Source organism: Salmo salar, chromosome 02, assembly GCF_965601325.2.
Source record: "Salmo salar chromosome 02, fSalSal1, whole genome shotgun sequence".
NCBI classification, from domain to species: domain Eukaryota; kingdom Metazoa; phylum Chordata; class Actinopteri; order Salmoniformes; family Salmonidae; genus Salmo; species Salmo salar.
The window spans coordinates 38,012,817-38,037,189 of NC_138292.1; the positions used below are offsets into that span (position 1 = coordinate 38,012,817).

At 42.0% G+C, this 24,373-nt stretch overlaps 2 protein-coding genes and 1 long non-coding RNA gene across 3 annotated transcripts; all 3 read left to right on the forward strand.

Annotated features, from left to right (window-relative positions):
- The first annotated feature begins 863 nt into the window (after positions 1-863).
- On the forward strand, positions 864-10,222 carry LOC106582094 (ubiquitin-conjugating enzyme E2 E1). Its single transcript, XM_014164838.3, has 6 exons — positions 864-1,002; positions 2,633-2,807; positions 3,052-3,102; positions 6,973-7,105; positions 9,429-9,576; positions 10,000-10,222. Exons 1-6 carry the CDS (start codon positions 870-872, stop codon positions 10,095-10,097), a joined length of 738 nt encoding a protein of 245 aa, XP_014020313.3. The 5' UTR covers positions 864-869; the 3' UTR covers positions 10,098-10,222.
- A 3,145-nt stretch (positions 10,223-13,367) lies between these two features.
- On the forward strand, positions 13,368-23,456 carry LOC106582110 (nuclear receptor subfamily 1 group D member 2). The gene is made up of 8 exons (XM_045703326.2): positions 13,368-13,820; positions 18,407-18,634; positions 18,864-18,952; positions 19,116-19,260; positions 19,679-20,391; positions 20,649-20,825; positions 21,114-21,324; positions 21,704-23,456. The coding sequence occupies exons 1-8, from the start codon at positions 13,637-13,639 to the stop codon at positions 21,898-21,900; spliced, it is 1,944 nt and encodes a 647-aa protein (XP_045559282.2). The 5' UTR covers positions 13,368-13,636; the 3' UTR covers positions 21,901-23,456.
- On the forward strand, positions 13,828-17,662 carry LOC106582118 (uncharacterized). Its single transcript, XR_001323251.3, has 2 exons — positions 13,828-15,827; positions 16,319-17,662. It is a non-coding gene; the product is annotated as an uncharacterized LOC106582118 (long non-coding RNA).
- Positions 23,457-24,373: the final 917 nt, after the last annotated feature.

Consider the following 24,373-nt stretch of genomic DNA (forward strand, 5'->3'; position numbering starts at 1 on the left):
TTGTTCCTTGTTGACTTGAAAGCTTCTTTTTTATACAAAGAGTAGATTGGGATTTTATTTTCCAATATCTGAATGTTGGAATTGTATTGAAAAAATACTATTATTCTGATGAGCATTGTCCCTCAACTATACAGTAGGTATCCTTGTTTTCATAGTGGCTCCAGGAACAAAATGCAGATGATATACTCTTTTTACTTTACCCTAGGTTCTTGTGTTTTTTAATTTCCAATTCCAGTCATCAATGTTATCTGCATGGAACAGGAGAAGATTTGCATCAAATGACATGTCATGCTCTTCTACGCTCTCTGGTTTTGTTTGTACTGTATGTATTTTTTCAAACGCTTTTGAGGCAGACCACAGAAATATAGGTCTGCTTGTGAAAGAGGCAGGACTTGTACATTTACTGGCTACTCTGGCATGGCAGGGTGGTTTGTTATGACTTGTGTTAATGAAGCACCCAATAAAACACTGGTTGGCTTGTGACTATACTCTCTGTTCTGTAACTGTGAACCCTCTGTGGTCTGTGACAGGTGTTAAAATGATCATCTCTGGACCTATCAGTCTTCTGCCTCATGACTGACACACATTGCCACTGCCTGTGCATATAATGAATTCTGGGTAATCCAGGGAATCGGTGAAACCAGGGTAAAATAGACCACAGCAGAAGAAACTGCATTACAGGTCTAGGTTAGAGGTGGGCATGAACCATAGACCATGTATGAACCTCTCTCTTACCCTGACTTGGTGACACCATATTCAGTGATACTCCAAATTTTATCTTGGCCCTCATCCGACATGTGCTTTTTCGTGCATCTTTTTTTTAAATGTATGTCAAAATGTCATATCAGTCTTCCATGACGTAATATTGAATGATCCCTGTGTGCGGATTTACCTTCATCATAGTGAGTGCGCGATATGATTCCACTGCACCCGGGGCACTTCCGTTCCACAGAAGGCGATACGCACGAGCTCAGGCAGTGGGGCGATCCAGACACAAAGGAGGTAATTTGCTACTTGGCTAACGTTACTTTTAATATTGAATATGTCACTTGATTTATAAAATACATTGAAGTTCTCTGAGTGTATTCAACTTGTTTTGTATTGGAAAAGACGGCTAGTTAATGACAGACACATTTGTGGTGACACTGTCTGGCTCAGGAAATAAATCTAACGTTAGCTAGCTCAAGCTAGTAACGTTAGTAGCTAAGCTAGCTTCACTGTATGGTGTAATGTTGTATGCCAAATAACTAGCTAGCCAACTAACGTTAGTTAAGTTAAATATCTCAGAACGTTGAAAGGTTAAGGTGGGCGTCAACTTTGATGTAACTTCAGTATTTTGCGAACTTTGGCTACGGTCTGGGCAGTCAAACGGTCGGCTAATAACGGGGGTCGAGAAAATCAGGTCGGACGTTTGAGACTAGCGTTAACTAGCTAGCTAGATGGTTATGCTAGCCAGCTGTTAATGTCCACATAGTTAACCAAACCTAGTCCAACCAGCTTGACTTGCCACAAGCAATTGCAAACGTAAACTACTGTAGGCGAACTCACAAGCAAACTGCTGTAGCCTCTTCGCTCCGGGAGACCTGTAATTTACACACAAATCAATGTGTGAGATCATTGTCTTAACGTTTCAGGTCTCCCGTAGCGAATAGGCTATAGCAAAGAACTCCAGACCAGAAATACTAGCTAACATTAATTACTGTGAAGGAGGCCCGAGAATTTCCCCATCAAATGGTGGTTCGCCAAACAGACTAAGTAGCTGTTGTTCACCACCATGGTTGAACATATCATTCATGATCTATTACATTTGGGGAATAATGGAGGCTTGCCATATCGGGGCTGTCCAACATTGTTTGCGCAACCATCCATAATCACAATATTATTGCCAGGGGGTGACGGCTAGCCAGTTACTTCTATTTCAACTGAGCACTAGCCAAGCAGCAAGCTGTATGATACTCCCTAACCCAGTGGTTCCCAACCAGGGGTACTTTGCCTATCCACAGAGGGTACTTGAAGGCTCATGAGACCATAGGCCTACTGGTAAAATGCACATGAGGGGGTACTCTGGGCAGAGCAAAATTCTGTTGGTGGTACAGTGACCGAAAAAGGTTGGAAACCACTGCCGTAACCTAACTTAGCTAGTGTAAAAGCTAAGTTGAATAAACTGTATCCCCGAAAACCAGATGCATCAGGTTGTTGGCGTTGCCGCTAAGCCTAGGGACTCCCTAAAAACATTCCACCTCGATACAGCTATGACCGGAAGTTACTTTTCCTAGCAGGTTAGGAGAGCATTTTCACGAAACCTTTTCCTAACCTTAACCTAATTCTCCTAACCTGCTGCGTTAATTCTCCTAACCTGCTGCGTACGTTCTAACCTATGAAAAGTCACTTCTGGTCGTAGCTGTGTTGAAGTAGCATGTTTTTAGGTAATCTCAGCAAGCTGTGTTGAAGTAGCATGTTTTTAGGTAATCTCAGCAAGCTATGTTGAGGTAGCTGTTTTTTCCTAGAAAGTTTAAGGTGCTCTGTCATAACTGTAACGTTACTTCTTTTTGCAAATAAATGAAATTGCTTTCAAGCTATCAAAGCTACAGCTTTTTTGTTCTTCAACTGCTGCATCACAATCGCATTGTAGGTTCCTGCTCATTTCTTGTCCAAACCGGTATGTCGGATGAGGATTCGCGTGTCAGCACCAGCTCTTCATCTTCTTCCTCCAATCAAAACAAACCGAAGGACACACCTTGCAAGAAACGGGAGAGCAAAGCCAGTATGAGCAAGACCTCCAAGCTGCTATCCACCAGCGCAAAGAGGTAACACCCAAACCTCATGAAATATTGGCTGGTTGTCACACACAACAACAACAAAGTGACATTTAGTCAGAGGGGCGGGTTAATCTCCTAGATGATTGTAGCTAGCACTAAGATATTCTCTGTACTTTATTTGTTTCAAAATATTCTAGCCTCACTGTATTGGACCATGGCTGAGAAAACCAAGGTGTAAAAAGGTATGGCTGGGCAATCAATGATTGAACTGAAGGCATGTTTGTTTCTGCAGGATTCAGAAAGAGCTGGCAGATATCACGCTGGACCCTCCGCCAAACTGCAGGTTGGTTTTATTTGAGCTCATCTTCTCTGTTCTAATCCGTCCACAGTGTCTTTCGTATTGCCATGGTCAATACCTACAGGCGACTCTCCAAACAATAATGATTTTACCACTTATTCATAAAGGCTTGCATTACTTTCTGACTTTTCTCATGTCCCATATGCTGATAAAATAAAGCTGCACCTTCTATTTTGATCAAAATGTTTTGACTTGAAATGCCAGGCTGGATTAAGATGGTGGGGAAAAAAGAGTGTTTAGAAAATAGAGGTCGACCGATTATGATTTTTCGATTGCGATTTATTGGGGGACCAAAAAAAGCCGATACCGATTAATCGGAAGATTTGTATATATTTGTAATAATGACAATTACAACAATACTGAAAGAATAATGAACACTTTTATTTTAACTTAATATAATACATAAAATCTATTTAGTCTCAAATAAATAATGAAACATGCTCAATTTGGTTTAAATAATGCAAAAACACAGTGTTGGAGAAGAAAGTAAAAGTGCAATGTGCCATGTAAAAAAAAAAAAAAAAAAAAACAGCTACCGTTTAAGTTCCTTGCTCAGAACATATGAAAGCTGGTTGTTCAATATTCCCAGTTAAGTTTTAGGTTGTAGTTATTATAGGAATTATGACGTGTCGACTATTTCTCTATACCTTTTTGTATTTCATATACCTTGGACTATTGGATGTTCTAATAAGCACTTTAGTATTGCCAGCCTAATCTCAGGAGTTGATAGGCTTGAAGTCATAAACAGCATTGCTAAGAGCTGCTGGCAAACGCAGTAAAGTTTGAATGAATGCTTACGAGCCTGTTGCTGCCTACCACCGCTCAGTCAGTCTGCTCTATCAAATCATAGACTTAATTATAATATAATAAACACAGAAATACGAGCCTTTGGTCATTAATATGGTCAAATCCAGAAACTATCATTTCGAAAGCAAAATGTTTATTTTTTCAGTGACATGGGGAACCGTTCCTTATTTTATTGAACAGGTAGCATCCATAAGTATAAATATTACTGTTACATTGCACAACCTTCAATGTTATGTCATAATTGTGTAAAAGTCTGGCAAATTAGTTCGCAACGAGCCAGGCGGCCCAAGCGGTTGCAAGAGAAGTGACTCAATTTCCCTAGTTAATATTGCCTGCTAACATTAATTTCTTTTAACTAAATATGCAGGTTTAAAAATATATACTTCTGTGTATTGATTTTAAGAAAGGCATTGATGTTAGGTACATTCGTGCAGGGATTGTGCTTTTTTCGCGAATGCGCTTTTGTTAACCTCTTACATCTAGATGTTCCGCTAGCGGAACACCGCTCCAATATCCAATGATAGGGCGTGGCGCGAATTACAAACTCCTCAAAAATCCCCAAACTTCCATTTTTCAAACATATGACTATTTTACACCATTTTAAAGACAAGACTCTCCTTTATCTAACCACATTGTCCGATTTCAAAAAGGCTTTACAACGAAAGCAAAACATTAGATTATGTCAGGAGAGTACCCAGCCAGAAATAATCAGACACCCATTTTTCAAGTTAGCATATAATGTCACAAAAACCAAAACCACAGCTAAATGCAGCACTAACCTTTGATCTTCATCAGATGACACTCCTAGGACATTATGTTATACAATACATGCATGTTTTGTTCAATCAAGTTCATATTTATATCAAAAACCAGCTTTTTACATTAGCATGTGACGTTCAGAACTAGCATACGTTCAGAACTAACTTCCGGTGAATTTACTAAATTACTCACGATAAACGTTCACAAAAAAACATAACAATTATTTTAAGAATTATAGATACAGAACTCCTTTATGCAATCGCTATGTCCGATTTTAAAATAGCTTTTCGGTGAAAGCACATTTTGCATTATTCTGAGTAGATAGCCCGGCCATCATGGCTAGCTATTTTGACACCCACCAAGTTTGGCACTCACCAAACTCAGATTTACTATAAGAAAAATTGGATTACCTTTGCTGTTCTTCATCAGAATGCACTCCCAGGACTTCTACTTCAATAACAAATGTTGGTTTGGTTCCAAATAATCCATAGTTATATCCAAATAGCTGCGTTTGTTCTTGCGTTCAAGACACTATCCGAAGGGTGACGCGCCGGCGCGTATCGTGACAAAAAAAATCAAATTATTCCATTACCGTACTTCGAAGCATGTCAAACGCTGTTTAAAATCAATTTTTATGCGATTTTTCTCGTAAAATAGCGATAATATTCCGACCGGACGACGTTGTTTTCGTTCAGACTGAACATGTAAAATGGACTCTTCACGTGCATGCGCGCGCCCGTTTCATTGTTCTCAGATCGACCACTATCCAAATGCGCTACTGTTTTTAAGCCAGGGACTGCAGAGTCATCATTCAACTTTCTGGCGCCTTCTGAGAGCCTATGGGAGTCTTAGAAAATGTCACGTTACAGCAGAGATCCTCTGTTTTCGATAAAGAGGCTATAGAAGACCAAGAAATGGTCAGAGAGGGCACTTCCTGTTTAGAATCTTCTCAGGTTTTGGCCTGCCATATGAGTTCTGTTATACTCACAGACACCATTCAAACAGTTTTAGAAACTTTAGGGTGTTTTCTATCCAAATCAAACAATTATATGCATATTCTAGTTTCTGGGCAGGAGTAATAACCAGATTAAATCGGGTACGTTTTTTATCCGGCCGTGAAAATACTGCCCCCTATCCTAAACAGGTTAAATCACCCCCCGTTTGGCGAAGTAGGCTGCGATTCGATGATAAATTAACAGGCACCGTATTGATTATATGCAACGCAGGACAAGCTAGTTAACCTAGTAATATCATCAACCATGTGTAGTTAACTAGTGATTATGTGAAGATTGATTGTTTTTAATAGATACGTTTAATGCTAGCTAGCAACTTACCTTGGTTGCTTGCTGCACTCGCGTAACAGGTGGTCAGCCTGCCACGCAGTCACCTTGTGGAATTCTACATGAAGCTGAATTTTACATCTCCCACGTTATATTGGGTCAGCCTTGTAGTCATCACTCCCTAGATAATTCCCACTACATGTTCAGCATGTACCAAGGATAAAGGCTGATCTGCTCTGAGGAAATCAATATAGGTCATGATACAGAGGCATGTCATCAGGGATCAGGGATTGGTTGTGAATGGAGGCTTCTTCTTTGAAGCTTGAGAGAAAATGTACTGTTCTCTCAAGCAATATAAAGCTGTGGTCACCAAGCGAGTATAACCCCAAGGGATAATAGGCTCTAAACAGTTTGACAGACACATTTTTTGCAGGTGCAGTAGTTTAAAGGGACAATCGATTCATCCATTTTGGGACTTCTGAATTAATTACATGTACCCATAACTTATTCTATAACCTTATGAGCTTAGTTCAACTGTTGTACCCCATTAGAATCCAAAATATATAAGAATGTTTCACTCCAATGGTTGTAAACAAAGTAAATGTTAACCATGTTTTGAGGCTATATAGTGATTGTTAAAACTATAATTTCGAAATCATGGATGGCCAGTCTCACCATCCATTGCTCTGTCTATGAATTTGAGTGGTTACATTTCTCTAGCCCAATCCCTTAGCTTTTTACATAAACTGGTGGGGAGAATGCTTTGTCATTTTTGCAACTGCTGATTTGCAGCTTTTAAGTTATCTGTCCCTTGTGGCAATGAGACAAAGTACACACAAGTGACCTGAGCCATAACAAAGAACGTTGTCCGGTTTACACCAATTAGGGAGACTGTTCGCCTTTGGTTTTCCTGGTGGGTAACGACAAAGGAGTGGGCTAAAGCACTTACAGATCTGTGACCAGGCTAATAGTTTAACATAATCTGTAACTTTCTCTCATTTAATACCAGCGCTGGTCCCAAAGGAGACAACATCTATGAGTGGAGGTCAACCATCCTGGGACCACCGGGGTCTGTTTACGAGGGAGGGGTCTTTTTCCTGGACATCGCCTTCACACCCGACTATCCCTTCAAACCACCCAAGGTACTGGGCAATCGTCAGCTTCCAGTCACTACTTACTCTCTACAAAACAGTCATCTTGGTTTAGTTCTACGCAATGAATGGGACAGATTTACTTAGCATTAATTTGCGTGTTCTTCAGGGTATACGCAGCAAAAAATGCGACTGGCGATGACGACCGTGTTTCTGTCATATTACGCTGCTGCTAAATTGTTGCCGCCACAGCAGCAAAAAAAAAGAAAAAAAGCGATACTCCTACCGAGACTCACTTTCCAGTTGCTAGAGAGCTATTTACATGTGTGCCTCTGTTTGTGCGTATTGTGTGTGTGCGAGTCGGGTCATTTCCAGAGAAGGAGGAGAGACAGGTAGCCTATGCAATTTGATACATAACAACAACACTAACTAAATAGGCAATTTGAAACGTAGCTTGGCTAGTTAGCTCACTAGTTAACTTTTCTGTTCTAAGTTTAATTCCATGTGCTAAAAACAAATCTAAACGTTTCATAATTTGTTCAAATGAAATTCTATAATATTTGGATTGTTTTGTCACATTTGATCATTTCATTACAATATGGAATTTCTCTTAAGAATGGTGAAATGAGGATGACTGAATTTCCTCCAGTTTCTAGAACACAGCAGGCAGCATATCTACAGTACTTACCATCCCTGTGGTTTGACAGGTTTTCCCTGTTAACATGTGGAAGTACTCTCATTAACCAACAGGGGGCATTTGACACCTCCACTTGGGTGCCAGAACAGTCCATGGATGTGATTTTCTTTCACATTTAGATATTTTCTGCCTTGTGTGTTTAAATGATTCTGTGAATATAGGTTAGTCCCATATTGCGCCTCAGTAGTTGACGCTTGAATTAAGTCCAGGACGATACCAGTATTGCAATTTTTCCATGGCAAAAATGAAAACACGAAGCAGACTAAACTCTTTGGTCCTTTAAAAGCCTGTTGTATAGGACCTCCCGAGTGGCGCAGCGGTCTAAGGCACTGCATCGCAGTGTTGGGTTCCCAGGCTGTGTCACAACTGGCCAGGACCAGGAGTCCCATAGGGCGGCACACAATTGTCCCATCGTTGTCCGGGTTGGGGAGGGATTGGCAAGGGGGGGGGGGTTTACTTAGCTCATCGTGCTCTAGTGACTCCTTGTGGCGGGAAGTGCGCCTGCAGGCTGACTCCGGTCATCAGTTGAACTGTGTTTCCTTCCGACACAAGTATTACGATACTGGTATCATCCCGGCCCTACATGTATTGTCTTTTGCCCCAATAAATGTTGATCCACTTTAATAAATAACTATACTGAACAAAAATATAAACGCAACATGCAACAACTTCAATGATTTTACTGAGTTACAGTTCATATAAGGAAATCAGTCAATTGAAATAAAATCATTAGGCCTTAATCTATGAATTTCACATGACTGGGCAGGGGCGCAGCCAATCAGAATAGGTTTTTCCCCACAAAGGGCTTTATTAGAGACAGAAATTCTTCTGTTTCATCAGCTGTCCTGGTGGCTGGTCTCAAACAATCCCACAGGGCTCCCGAGTGGCGCAGCGGTCTAAGGCACTGCATCTCAGTGCTAGAGGCGTTCCTACAGACACCCTGGTTCGAATCCAGGCTGTATCACAACCGGCTGTGATTGGGAGTCCCATAGGGCGGCGCACAATTGGCCCAGCATCGTCCGGGTTTGGCCAGTGTAGGCTGTCATTGTAAATAAGAATTTGTTCTTAACTGACTTGCCTAGTTAAATAAAATTAAAATAATTTTAAGAAGCAGGATGAGGAGGTCCTGGGCTGGCATGGTTACATGTGGTCTGCGGTTGTGAGGCCGGTTGAACGTACTGCCAAATTCTCTAAAACGATATTGGAGGCAGTTTATGGTAGAAAAATGAACATTTAATTCTCTGGCAACAGCTCTGGTGGACATTCCTGCAGTCAGCATGCCAATTGCACGCTCCCTCAAAACGTATTTGTGGTGTTGTGACAAAACTGAACATTTTAGAGTGGTCTTTTATTGTCCCCAGCAGAAGGTACACCTGTGTAATGATCATGCTGTTCAATCAGCTTCTTGATATGCCACACCTGTCAGGTGGATTGATTATCTTGGCAAAGGAGTAATGCTCACTAACAGGGATGTAAACCAATTTGTGCACAAAATAAGCTTTTTGTGCGTATGTAAAATGTGTGGGATCTTTTATTTCACCTCATGAAACATGGTACCAACACTTGTTGCGTTTTATATTTTTGTTCTGTATAGATTTTGATCTAGAGTCTCTAGCCTTGTTATTATGTTTAATATGCACATGGCATGTATGTTTTCTACTTCTGTTTTTCCTCAAGGTAACGTTTCGGACGAGGATCTACCACTGTAACATCAACAGTCAGGGGGTGATCTGTCTGGACATCCTGAAGGACAACTGGAGCCCCGCCCTCACCATCTCCAAGGTGCTGCTGTCCATCTGCTCTCTGCTCACAGACTGTAACCCGGGTAAGATATCCATCGGGGAGCCTAACTGGCTTCCTTGTCCCCTTTTACTTGTTTCTCTTCAGATTAGCATCTGTCCCATGCTGGAAATATGATACCAGAGCAAATATTAGTATTCCTGACTCTCGAGAAGGGTCAAATTGAATCTGCAGGTAACATGGTAAATAGCAAATACCGGTCCATTTCTTTGGTGTCATTTTGTGCTCTGATGTGGATTACTTTTTTAAAAGTTATGGGTATCACTTTGAGGCCCACACACAATGCCTTATATTGCATGTATAATTCCTTATGATACCACTACAAGCTGGCATAACTCATAAGTAGTTATAAAATGCGTATAATTCATCACTTGGAGCAAAGTAATTGTTTCAAGATTCACCACCACCCTCTAATTGTTATTTCCCTCATGTTGTTTTTCACTTTCAGCTGATCCCCTGGTTGGAAGCATCGCCACCCAGTACACGACAAACAGAGCCGAGCATGACAGAACAGCCAAACAGTGGACGAAGCGGTACGCCACATAGAGCACAGCCGTGTGGGGGGGGATTTCTATTTCAGATTTTTACTACTTTATTGTCTGGTATATTTTTTGGTTCCTGATTAAGTTATCTGTGCAGATATGAAAATAAAGAAAAACAATGAAACAATATGTAATGTCATATTTTATTATTCTCCGTAGGATACTCCACTGCTTAGCTAATCTCCTGAAATATAGTAGGCTATCCCTCAAATAAAATGCAGAAACAGTGCCATAAAAATGTGGATTTCACCTTTTAATATGGAACTACAGTACAGTTGTACCACAATAGCTACAAATCTAAGTACTTTTTTACACAGTTCTGTTGTCCATGTTATACTTTTTAATAGCATTTAGTTATTGCAAAATAACATGGTAATCTCTCACTTGAAAAGCCAATGGAATTTTGTGCTAGAGGAACAGTGCAAGCTCATATACATACCGTGGGTGCTTGGTTATGGTCAGATGAAGGATTAGTGATAAATTGCCTCTACTACAGTGTATTCAAAAAGTATTTAGACCCCTTGACCTTTTCTACATTTTGTTACGTTATAGCCTTATTCTAAAAGGGATTACATTGTCGTCGCCCCCCCCCCCCCTTGAGTCTTCTTGGGTATGACGCTACAAGCTTGGCACACATGTTTTTGGGGAGTTGGTTGGATGGGGAGCATCGCTACACAGCTATTTTCAGGTCTCTCCAGAGATGTTCGATTGGGTTCAAGTCCGGGCTCTGGCTAGGCCACTCAATGACATTCGGAGACTTGTCCCGAAACCACTCCTGCATTGTCTTGGCTGTGTGCTTAGGGTAGTTGTCCTGTTAGGGGAACCTTCACCCCAGTCTGAGGTCCTGAGCAGATTTTCATCAAGGATCTCTATACTTTGCACCGCTCATCTTTCCCTCATCCTGACTAGTCTCCCAGTCCTTGCCACTGAAAACATCCCCACAGCATGATGCTACCACCACCATGCTTCACCGTAGGGATAGTGCCAAGTTTCCTCCAGAAGTGACGCTTGGCATTCAGGCCAAAGAGTTCAATCTTGGTTTCATCAGACCAGAGAATCTTGTTTGTCATGGTCTGAAGGGCCTTTTGGCAAGCTCCAAGCGGGCTCTCATGTGCCTTTTACTGAGGAGTGGTTTCTGTCTGGCCACTACCACAAAGGCCTTATTGGTGGAGTGCTGCAGAGATGGTGGTTCTTCTGGAAGGTTCTCCCATCTCCACAGAGGAACTCTGGAGCTCTGCCAGAGTGACCATCGGGTTCTTGGTCTCCTCCCTGACCAAGGCCCTTCTCCCCAGATTGCTCAGTTTGACTGGACGGCCAGTTCTAGGAAAAGTCTTTGTTGTTCCAAACTTCTTCCATTTGAAAATGATGGAGGCCACTGTGTTCTTGGGGACCTTCAATGCTGCAGACATTTTTTGGTACCCTTCCCCAGATCTGTGCCTCAACACAATCCTGTCTCGGAGCTCTACAGACAATTCCTTCGACCTCATGGCTTGGTTTTTGTTCTGACATGCACTGTCAACTGTGGGACCTTATATAGAAGGGTGTGCTTTTCTAAATCATGTCCAATAAATTGAATTTACCACAGGTGGACTCTCAGGTTGTAGAAATATCTCAAGGATGATCAATGGAATCAGGATGCACTTGAGTCCCAGAAAAGGGTCTGAATACTTAGGTATTTCAGTTTTTTCTGTTGTATAAATTTGCAACATTTTCTAACAACCTGCTTTTGCTTTGTTATTATAGGGTATTGTGTGTAGATTTATAAGGATTAAAAAAAAATCCATTATAGAATAAGGCTATAACGTAACATAATGTGGAAAAAGTGAAGGGGTCTGAATACTTTCCGAATGCACTGTATGTACAACATGCCAATGTGGTTTTGCAGCAGTCCAATAAGTGGCTGTTTTACCCTTTACAAAGAACAGCTGTTCTAAATGGATGTGAAATGATTTGAATGAAACTACAGTAACTTTGGGCCCTGAGGTTTAAACCATGAAATGAATAACTGGTATGGCAATATCTGATTAGGAATAACTAGGTTTTATATTTATTTTTGTTGAAAATGTACGTACGCATTTTAGAAGCGCACTGGACAATGTTTTAGATGCTCGGTTGGACAATGATTTTAAGCTGCATGAATATACATAAAAACAATACATTTACCAAAATATTTACTACTTATGTTATTATTGGAATGACTTGCATATCTGTTTCCATCTCACATGGACCCTAGACAGTCATTTAAAGTCCAAGTACACTCACTCGTCAGTAGTATTAGCCGGATTACTTTTAATCAAACTAACTCTTGCCTGTCAAAATACATCTGGCATTTGAGGTTGACAGACTTTTACCTCTACTGTGTGACTTTACTAGAGCAGTAGGTCTATGATAGGAATGATACAGGCTTTTGAATGTTGATGACATCAGTGCTCAAATTTGTACGCACATGGATTATGTAACTTTCCAGTAGGGACACAAAGCTTTCTAGCATATTCTTTATTACTGACATTAATAGTAGTAGACCCCCTATGTACCGTTAGGAGTTTGTCGTTTTTGAGTTCCTTTTCTGAACTATACATATGTTGCATTCCTTCTGTACCACCTCGATGTAATCCAATGGAGGATGGTATAATCACAATGCACTGCCTATGGATTCACTTTATGCGAGGTAGTCTAGAGATTTGCTTGGAGCAGTCCCGATTATGTTTATCATTGTGTTAAAGCTCTAATGCAGCCATTATTTGTTACCATTATTATTTGAATCTCTATCAAATCATTTCTGGGTAGCAATTAAGTATCTTACTGTGATTGTTTTTCCATTTTAATGGAAAAAAACAACTCAGAAAATAGCAATTTCTCAAGCAGTGGTTTTGCTAGGACTGTATGGGAGTGGACTGAGTGGGGAGATAAAAACAGAAAACTAGTCGTTATTGGCAGAGGGGTTTGAAACTCTTATTTGTATATTAACTAATTTGCCGCCTGGTGATGTCACCAGGCAGGCCAAAACTCCATCCCACCAAAACAGGCTGAAATGTCAGGGGTCTTTTCAAACAGCTCTTACACTAAAAGGGCATTATCATTTTCACAGTATTATTCCAAGCTCATAGTGTGGATATATAGTGTTTGTGTTTGCGTGTATAACATAGGCAATTCACGTTTTTGACTGCACTGAGCCTTTAACTCTGCCTCTGGTCTGTAAAAGTGTGTCACTGGGTTAAAGTGACTCAAGCGCCCAGGCAAGTGGGAGTGGCTGACAACTGGGTCACATGGTTAACACACTATTTAGAACATTGAGTACAGAAGAGTCATTCAACAAGGGACTTCATCCAGCGTTTCTCATCTTGTTACATATCTTTAAATATACAAAAACTATTCAAGTTGTATTAGATGCCTCAAAAGTCTCGGGCATTTTGACTGAAAGAAGAGCAGAACTTGTTTTGTTCAGGATACTGACATGGGAGTGCAGATAATTATATTCACGCTACAAATATTTACTACAGTCATGTAGTTGAGACTTAAATAAGAAACAGTGTTGAGCTTTAGATGATCGACGCTTTTAAATTGAGTTTGTTACAGTGTAACCACTGTGCTACTAAGGATAATCGTACTTTGCAATCCTTAAAGTCAAACTGGCGAGTTATTGACAAGACATTTAGTCAGCGTAGGTTGCTTTCTCTAAATATTCACGGAATCGCGGTGCCTGCAGACATGGGATCAATCAAGCCTGGTAAGACCGGCTTTATTATCCGTGCTATTACAATGTTACAATGTATCTTGTCATGTAATTGAAAGTGTCCACCTCTCGCTACATTGATCAGTTACTTGTTTGCAAATGTGTTACTTTGTTACAAATCTAGTGTTACTGTTGCTGTTTAGAATCAATGTGTCGTTCTAAGAATCTGTTCTAGAAAAAAGCTTGTGCAATCTCATTTATCTGTCCACATTTTATTTAGTTGTGTGCTTTTTATAAGTTATATATGGACCACAATTAGAAACCTTCTAATAGATGATTTAGCTTTTCTGGTCTGCTTATTGTCAAGCCATGTACATGGTTAGGAATGCCACTGTGCTACGGTTTTTTTTTGTTTTGACACTTCAATGTTCTGCTTTGCTTCACCTCACATGGACCAGGCTGCCTAGCCATGTGCGGATGCTTCTCGACTCTCACTGCTCATTGGTCGAAAAGAGGCTGTAACGCAATCATTGCATAAATCTGCACGGAGTCCAAGCTCGAGGGCGGTATGCAGGTCCATGTGAGACTGAAGGAGGCAATTTTGGTGCCCTAGATTTGCTCTCTTTTAGACATGACAGCTCCACATGTGGGTGGGTTTTGGAAGCGAATAGTCGTAGCTGGTTAGGTAATCATGGCCAGGTCTTCGAGACCATTAACGACATTTAGGGCTACATAGTATAATATATTAATTTATGTTGATTTTGTTTCTGAGCCTCCTGTACACCAAGCAACAGGTGTATTATTTTCCTAGCTGGGCTTATTTAGCCCATATTTAAGCATTTGGTTTAATGTCAACCTTCTTATGTAATAACGTGATTTAACACCAGTGACTACAAGAATAACTTTGCTTTTGCCAGTGTAACCGATGTGAAATGGCTAGTTAGTTAAGGTAGTGCGCGCTAATAGAGTTTCAACCGGGTGACGTCACTCGCTCTGAGACCTGAAGTAGTTGTTGTCCTTGCTCTGCAAGGGCCGCGGCTTTTGTGACGCGATGGGTAACGATGCTTCGTGGGTGTCAGTTGTTGATGTGGGTTCCAACCCAGGTTGGGGCGAGGAGAGGGACGGAAGCTATACTGTTACACCAGAAAGTAAAAAGTATGTTATAGTATTGTGCCCTATCAAGCAAAAGAACTGCTCATAAATGGAAACTTAGAAAAATGACTTCAGCGTTTTTTAATTGTCGAGCCAAATGAATTGTAGTCAGATCATTGGAGATTAACTGTTGTCTTTTTTCCAGTTTATTTTGTATTCATATTGACCCTGAGCTCTGACATTATCTGGCAGTTACTGTCTTGTTGCTTGGTACACCCACTGGAATCACGATTTATTTTTACAACGCAAACTTGTGTTCATACATTTATTTGTATGTGGCTGTCAGTGTCAGATAGTTTGATACTTGTTTCAACAAACAACAATAAATAATGCCAAGGTAAACCATAGTAACTACAGCCTAAAGCTTAGTGATTCAAGGTAAAAAGCAGTAACTGAGGTGAGCGATTGCATTTACTGCTTTTTTCTTTGGTTTCACTAACTTTTACCAGCCACAGCAAACATGAAGTCCCATTTTATCAGAAACACATTTTGTCCACATGATAGATCATGATAGATCATGTCCAGTTACTGCTCTTTTGCTTTGTAGAGGGCAGTATTATTCAATATAATATATTATAGAAGAACTGAGAAACCCAACCCCCAAATAAATAAAATAAGTGCATACAAATGATTACAGAAACACATTATTTTTCACATTACACTGTAGTGTCATGTTTTGATGGTACACCATTAACCCTCTATGGCATAGAGTTGCCCTCAGGCAACAAACTACCTTTTTGGACCTCACACCACCCCTTGAATTTTTTTAATAAAAAATAATATATATGATATCACCTGACATGTCTGTGTCCAATGAAATGAGGGGCTGAAGTGAGTGTGGCCTTTTGTCTGGGGGTGGAGCAGTCCTTTCAGGAAGCAAAGCCGCATGGCACACAGTGCCACCAATTGGTAAGATAAAATCACTTTTTAACATGTTTAAATTGAAATAACGTTATATAAAAAAAAATATATGTGCATGAGTATATAAAGAAGTATGTTTGATTATTTAAATACTTATTTTGTTTTTAATTATATACTAAAACTGTGTTTTTTGGTTTGTTGCCTCAGGGAAACATTGTGCAGTTAGACCACGTTTTTTCGGGCAATGACATGCTAAGGTGTGGAGATGTGCGCGGATGCATAATTATGACCATAGTCAATGTTTTTACCTTACTATCTACTGATACTTACAGGAAATGCAGTTAGGGTCATTCCCTCTGACAGTGAGGACAGTGCGCTTGAGGAGAGTCAGGAAGAGTGGATCCCCGAATCAGGTTTGAGAGACAGTTAGGGGGTCAGTCAGCAAAGTAATGTGTGTGTGTGTGTTTGCATGCGTGTCAGTGGATAAAGAAGGGTATATGACACATTCAAATGTGTGCTTCCTGCTTTCTTTTTTAAAGGAGAATGCCTGTCTGTTGACAATGAGACTGTGTCTGAGGATGAGGATGAAGATGTAGCAGAGGTTGATCTTCCACGCCTACCCCGGAGGAGAACACCCCACAATGCATACTTCAATGCTTACCCAGAATGGCAGGGCCTGCTTTCAAGATCTGATGATATCAGTACTTCATCCAGTTTTTCTCTGAAGACATTCTGGAAGTTATTGTAGGGCAGTCAAATCTATATGCGATACAATGTAACGCAAACAAGCCCCTTAACCTCACCTGCAAAAGAATTGGAGCAGTTCCTGGGTATTATGGTGTACATGTCATTGTTTGGTTTACCAGGCACCCGCATGTTTTGGAACAAAGCTTGCCGAGTGTCCCAAGTAGCTGTGACCATGATACTGAATAGATGGGAGGCCATCAAAAAATTCCTGAGGTTGACAGGTGGGATCGCAAGCGAAAGATGATCACAAGTCCCCTGCCCTGCTGTGGTGAAAGAATATAACAAGAATATGGGTGGGGTGGATCTGCTTGAATCACTGATTGCACTGTACCGGAACAAAATCAGTTCAAAGAAGTGGTACCACAGGCTGGTGTTCCACTTCCTGGATATGATCATCGTGACCATCTGGCTGCTCTACTGAAGAGATTGTGAAGGCACTGGCATGAGAAAGAAGGAACAAATGAAGCTGTATACCTTCAAGTTATACATCGCTGAAGGCCTATGCAAAAGTGGAAAGACTCTGGAGCCCAAGAAAGGTCGTCCCAGTTCCACAATTGCTGGTGAGTATGAGGAGAAGAGGAGAAAAGGACCCGTTGCTCCAATTCCAGTCCCTGATGTGCGCCTGGATGCCACAGCCCACTGGATGATTATGGCTGAAAAGAAGGGGAGATGCAAGGTACCAGCGTGCACAGGTACACCAAAAGCCAAGTGCCAGAAATGTGATGTCCACCTCTGTTTCACATCCACCAGAAATGTGATGTCCACCTCTGTTTCACATCCACCAGCAACTGCTTCCTGAGGTTCCAAACAGAATCGGAAATCAGAGTGTGCTTTGTCAAAAAGAGAAACACCGATTCAAACATTAACCCACACAAACACACATTCAGAAACACTGAAACACACTCGCACATACAGGCTAACCCCTCCAAACACACACATACACACCACACACACACACAGTCATTTGGATGTTGGTTTATATGAAAAGTGAGAAACATTTATACATGAGGTGTTAGTTGTAATTAGTAGTAGTTTGTTTATTTGATTCTTGATGTTTTGACTTTAAAGCTTCTAATTGTGATTGGTTGTAACTATTTGTGGTTGATGTTTGTCTAAATAAAACTCGTTCTAATTCATATATTGCTTGTTTTCCTTATTCCACTTACCATATGTACTATAGAAAACTAGACACATTTTATGATGGATATATTAATAGGGACCCCCAAGCTCCCCAAAAAATCAGGTGAAATATTTTTCCCCCCACAAAATAAAAAGTAATGCCATAGAGGGTTGAGTAATTTAGGTCAAATGGAAGATATTTTGATTAGGTTTCTGTGTGTCATGTAACACACTTTATCACCCTGTGCCCAAAAGTCTAAATAAAGTATTTCTGTGATTATTTGTGTTTTTGTTCCAAAATGTTCTTCAATAATGGTAACATGTATGACCCTGGCTGGGACTGCAGGCTTTGCTGTACTATTTAGGTTAACTGTAAACACCCATAGAGCCAGCTTGTTATGTAACAGTGGTGTTATTCAATCGCCAGGCATGAGGTCGTAAAACAGGTCAAACAACAGGACAACAACAGGCTCTATATTGGGAGTGGCAAGGGTAATCAGGCAGATGTTTTATGGTTTAATTACACTTATATATGGTTTATTATTTACCTTTGACATAGTTGGTCGATTTCCATCACTATTATAACCTTACTCTGACTTACAACGGGGTAAAAACTTAGAATAATAATTTGTCTCTCTTAGTTGTAACAAGATTACAACTATTACGATCAAGATTATGACTTCAATATTATGTTTTTGATATGACGTATATTTGAATTATATTCCAATAACCTTTTGTGTTTTTTTTCCTTCTCCCCTCAGGTGGTGTAATAACCTACATCTCTTCTGGCTCCGCCTCCAGCCCGGAGTCCTGTTTGAGTGACAGCTGCAGCAGCAGCTACCTGTGCTCCTCTCCGCCTCATCCCTCACTGCCAAGCCGGGCAGTAGGAATCATGGTGGACGTCGCCCGCGCTACAACAGCCAAGCACCCACGTAGCCGCGGCACAGAGAAGACTGGGCGATCTACCTCCGCCAAGAGCAGCATCACCAGTGAGTGTATTTCAGTCCTGGAAATACATTCAGTGTGGCAAGGATACTAGATATATTCAGTTTGGCAAAGGATAGGAAATGCATTGTATGAGTTGCCACACTGATCCAGGTAATAGGTGCATTTCGTATTCTCAAGTCTACATGAGTCATCATCGTGTACGGGTGGAACAGTACATTTGTTAGAGAGGTGTGAATTAGTAGTAACATTGCGGTGCGTTTCGCCTTACAGAGATCAACGGCATGGTGTTGTTGTGTAAGGTGTGCGGCGACGTGGCCTCAGGGTTCCACTATGGCGTCCACGCCTGCGAGGGCTGTAAGGTAAGACTAGTCCTGACTGCTTCTCATGGAATGCCACACTGCCAGTCCTAGGTTTCATTCATGTTATTCAATGGCTCTGTGTCGTAAGTGTTTTAACAGTGTCATTCGTGTTTTAACTTGGTAATAACCGCGCACAAACAAAGTTTTCTGTGATTGTTCTCAGGGTTTCTTCAGGAGGAGCATCCAGCATAGCATCCGGTATAAGAAGTGTCTGAAGATGGAGAACTGCACCGTCATAAGGATCAACAGGAACCGCTGTCAGCAGTGCCGCTTCAAGAAGTGTCTGGCTGTGGGCATGTCTAGAGACTGTGAGTCTCCACTTTTAAATGTACAAGAAGTGTCTGGCTGTGGGCATGTCTAGAGACTGTGAGTCTCCACTTTTAAATGTACAAGAAGTGTCTGGCTGTGGGCATGTCTAGAGACTGTGAGTCTCCACTTTTAAATGCACAAGAAGTGTCTGGCTGTGGGCATGTCTAGAGACTGTGAGTCTCCACTTTTAAATGCACAAGAAGTGTCTGGCTGTGGGCATGTCTAGAGACTGTGAGTCTCCACTTTTAAATGTACATAGAAAATAATAACGGAGTTTTTCCCAAAAGGAAATACAATGGTTAATGGGGGTGAGGGGTTTCTTTTTACAGTTTGATGGATTGACTGACTGTAGGGATATTTCAGACCTTATTAGTGATATATGTACTAATGTGTGTTCTATTTGATTTCCTTCTCCAGCTGTTAGGTTTGGCCGCATCCCAAAGAGAGAGAAGCAGCGCATGCTGCTGGAGATGCAGAACGCCATGAACAACATGATGATGAACAACAACAGCCAGCTCCACGGCACCCAGAGTCCACCCTGCCCCATGGGAGGGCTCCCCGATGACGGCAGCTCCTCTTCCTCTGCCTCGTCTTCCTCATCTATCTCGTCTTCATCAGGCTCCAACCCTTCCTCACCCCGTTCCGCTCCAGACTCCATGGAGACCGGCTCTAGCTCCGCCTCTTCCTCTTCGTCGGATAGCGGCGATGATGAGGTTCCTCCTTCCAGGGTGTGTCACCGGGGCACATTCTCGTACCGCCGTGAGCAGCAACAGTCCATCAAAGAGGAAGCGGAGGAGTCACCTTCGCCGGTCGCCGGGGAAACTGTAAAAGACAGGAGAGACAGCCGCATGGAGGAACTGCAGGAGAGCTGGAACCGCTGCAACGAAGGCGCCAGGGGTTACCAGCCTAGTTGCAACAGCCATCAACGCGTCACCAACGGTCCCTGCCGGGAAGAGAGAGTTGTTTACCAGCAGCAGCCTGCGCAGCTAAACGGCGACCCCAGTGGCCGCATGGCAGAAGACTCCTACAGCCTCCATCACAGGAGCCACAACACAATGCACAATGTACAGACCGTCTCCAATGGTTACAGTGGACCATCATACAGCCTACAGGACCACAAGACAAACTTGGTGAGTGTCCTTTTATCATTTAATTAGCCTTCATTGAAACATTGAGGAGATTGAAGGTCTCTTTACAAAATGTTACAGTAGAAATACATTGTATACTGCACACCTGAAATTACCCCATAACCATGCCTAAAGCACACATGGAAAATACCTAAAAAGGCCTATCCTCTAAATCCCCCCATTTTGTTTCTTCTGCATTATTGGTCCTGTGTCCTGTTTTCCATAACTGAGGGCCCTGTTCTCGACTCTTGTCACCCTAGGTCATTCCTAGTCTCTATGTGGACCCCAGCCAGCGCAGCCAGGAGATCTGGGAGGAGTTCTCCCTGAGTTTCATCCCGGCCGTGCGCGAGGTGGTGGGGTTTGCCAAGAGGATCCCGGGTTTCCGAGACCTCCCGGAGTACGACCAAGTCAGCCTGCTCAAAAACGGAACGTTTGAGGTAAGAATCTCTGGACTCTGACACCAAAAATAGATCTTTCCCAACTCTGGCTGTCGTGTTCCAACTGAACATTACACTCTCTTTAACTCTGAGTGTTGAATTGGCAAAATATATTACAGTCTGTAGATATCTTATGGTGGAGTATCAGTGTATTCTAACTCAACATTGAACTCTCTAACCCAGTTAGGTGGGCATTATCACTGTTGAATTCTGCCAGTATGTTGCCCAGTGCTAGTCACCATAACCCCCCGTTCTAACACACCCTCTCTCCCACCTCTCTCCCTCCAGGTGCTTATGGTGCGCTTCGCCTCATTGTTCGACGTGGCCGAGCGCACCGTGACCTTCCTGACGGGGAAGTGTTACAGCTTGGAGCTGCTGCGCTCGCTGCGGGCCGGGGAGCTGCTCACCTCCATGTGTGACTTCAGCGAGAAGCTGGCCGCTCTGCAGCTGGACAAGGATGAGATGAGCCTCTTCGTTGCCGTCGTCCTCGTCTCCGCCGGTAAATAACACTGTAAACAGTGTCCTTGTAAAACACAGTGTCCTTTTATACACACTGTAATTGTAAACACACTGTCCTCATATCACTGTACTCTGTTCTCTGGCTGACTGGTTGGCTGGCTGGCTGTCCTCTGGTTGGCTGGCTGGCTGTCCTCTGGCTGACTGGTTGGTTGGCTGGCTGGCTGACTGTATTATGGTCTTGTGTTTAAAATGGCACCCTATTACCTATATAGTGCACTACTTTGGTCAAAAGTGCCATTTAAAACACAGTCCTGTACATACCATTCAGCCACTGGTGTTAACACACAATACTTATGTGTATGATGAAACTTAAAGCCTTCTTTCATACAGATTGTTCTTATGCTCTGTTCTGTGATCAGATCGTTCGGGGATCCAGGACTTGAAGTCAGTGGAGGCGCTGCAGGACACGCTGATCCGAGCGCTGCGGAGTCTGATCATGAAGAACCACGCCAACGAGACTACCACCTTCACCAAGCTGCTGCTGAAGCTGCCCGAACTGCGCTCCCTCAACAACATACACTCTGAAGAACTGCTGGCCTTCAATGTGCACTTGTAATGGGGCACTCACAATAGGGCTCATCTGACTCCTAATACCCTCCTTCCACACTTTGAAACCAGGACTGGCCTCCTCTGCCACTCCGATACCAGGACCAAGAGGAGAACTTGGGGACCTACCGTTTCCAGTCAACCAACTCAGTGTATTTCTCCAGAATGTATTGAGAAGTTCTTCTTTTGGACTATGTTGATAGGGACAAAGGTCAGAGAAGAGAAGATACTGTACTCTAGTCATAGGAGAAGGCTTGAGAACTGAGCTATTGCTTGTGTGTGTGTGTGTGTGTGTGTGTGTGTGTGTGTGTGTGTGTGTGTGTGTGTGTGTGTGTGTGTGGGGCTTGTTGTTTTACCAAGTTAGAGACACCTTTCTATTTTTAAAGAAAAAGATGAAGAAATGCTATACCAGCTTTTTGAAATGATGAAGTGCAGAACTACTTGGTTTTGTTTGTGAAATCCATTTAATTCCAAGGTGTATTGCTCACGAGCAGTGTGAATGTGATGATTATGCTATCTATTGGATGTTTCATTCGACACGCTCTAGCGGTTCTGGGGGGAGGCCAGGGGGGGCCAGTGCCCCTGTGACAACAATTTTGGACCCCCTTGTGGCCCCCCTAAATGTGGAGTATGAAATAAGTTTTACATAAGTAATTTTTGCCATCGTTCTTTTTTTATATCCGTTATTAGACAGTGGCAACGCGGAACAGTAATTTAACCCACACATTTTCTAGAGGGACGGCTTTAGGCGGAACACAACAGTATCGTACCACATGCAAAACGATATGACAACAATAACGTCTAATGTAACTGGCCCCTCTAACAGTACAACTGGCCCCAGCTTGGCCCCCCCAGTTAAAATGGTCTAGAACCGCCACTGTCGACACGCAATATCAAATGGTCACTGTTTTCGACCCAATATGTTTGATAAAAGCCCTCAAGACTCAATGTAAACATCTGTCTATCAAAAAGAATGCTTGATGAATCTGATAATTGCTGCAATTGCATGGCTGTCCTTAAGTGAACAACTTGACATTGTCGCTCCCAACCCTCCGAGGAAGGAGTCATTTATTTATTTTTGAATTGTTCAACTGCATTGTCATCTTTACTGTCCTTTGTGTAGGGTATTTAATTTGTCTGAATATTTAGAATATTTAATTTTTGCATGTCTTTGTTAGCTGCTTCTACCACACCTCCTTCTGGGGAGTTGTTGATTGTACACTTTTTCAGCAACACAACTTTGCACATTGTGTTGTGGACTGTCAACCTCCAAAAATCACACATGTCAGCACAGACCCACATCATGTGTGCATGATGTGAACACGGTGATACTGAAGTGTTCCTTAACTGATTCCCCACCTTCCTCACAGTGAGGAGTTACTGGGTGGTTATGACTTTACCTCCTGGCATTTCAGCACAGCACTGACTTTAAAACTCATATTGTTTCCCATCTGTTGTTTTTTTTGGAATGTCTGTATTTGTCTCCTTTTACTGACAATATTGCAGTTTGTAAATAATAGTTATGCTATATCTATCATATAAATAGTATAAATACAAGTGAAGTTATTTACGGTGTTGAGTTTTTTGTGTGCAATATGTTTGAACTGATTTGGTGATCTAAGATGAGCATCTATGAGGGGTAAAGCACTAAGAACTGTGGGTATGTGGTTAGTTACATTGTGATATCATTTGTAGGAGTACCGTTATTGTATATTGATTTTCCATATTACAAACCAGGTTCAAATAATTGGCCTAAAGCACAGGTGTCAAACTCATTCCAAGGAAAGCCGAGTGTCTGCGGGTTTTCGCTCCTCCCTTGTACTTAAAAAAAAGAATGTACCTTCATTTAACTAGGCAAGTCAGTTAAGAACAAATTCTTATTTACAATGACGGCCAAACCCAGATGACGCTGGGCCAATTGTGCGCCAAATCACAGCCAGATGTTTTTCAGCCAGGATTCAAACCAGGGACTGTAGTGACGCCTCTTGCACTGAGATGCAGTGCCTTAGACCGCTGCGCCACTTGGGAGCCCTTGGTTGATGAATTAAGGTCACTAATTAGTAAGGAACTCCGCACGTCTGTTTGTCTAGGGCTTAATTGAAAGGAAGAGCCTGCAGACACTAGGCCCTCCATGGAATGAGTTTAACAACCCTCACTTAAAGTGACCACCCAACTCTGGGTGGTCACTTTAAGTACCGGTAACCACAATGTGGACCTGGAATGCAGTGACTAGGTTCCTCCACAAGGGCTCGCTGTCCACATCTATATGTCGTACCACTATTTCCATGTTGGAAACTGATATCAGTATATTAGCATAGAAATGTGCAAATGTTTATTTCAAGAGAATAACTTAGCTTTTTTTTTTGTAGTACAAAGTACAATGTCCAAAAACATCAGCAGAGGAGCTGCCCAGAGACCGACAGAAGTGGAGTCTTTGTAGCCGGTTTATACAGGTAGCCTAGTGGTTAGAGCGTTGGACTAGT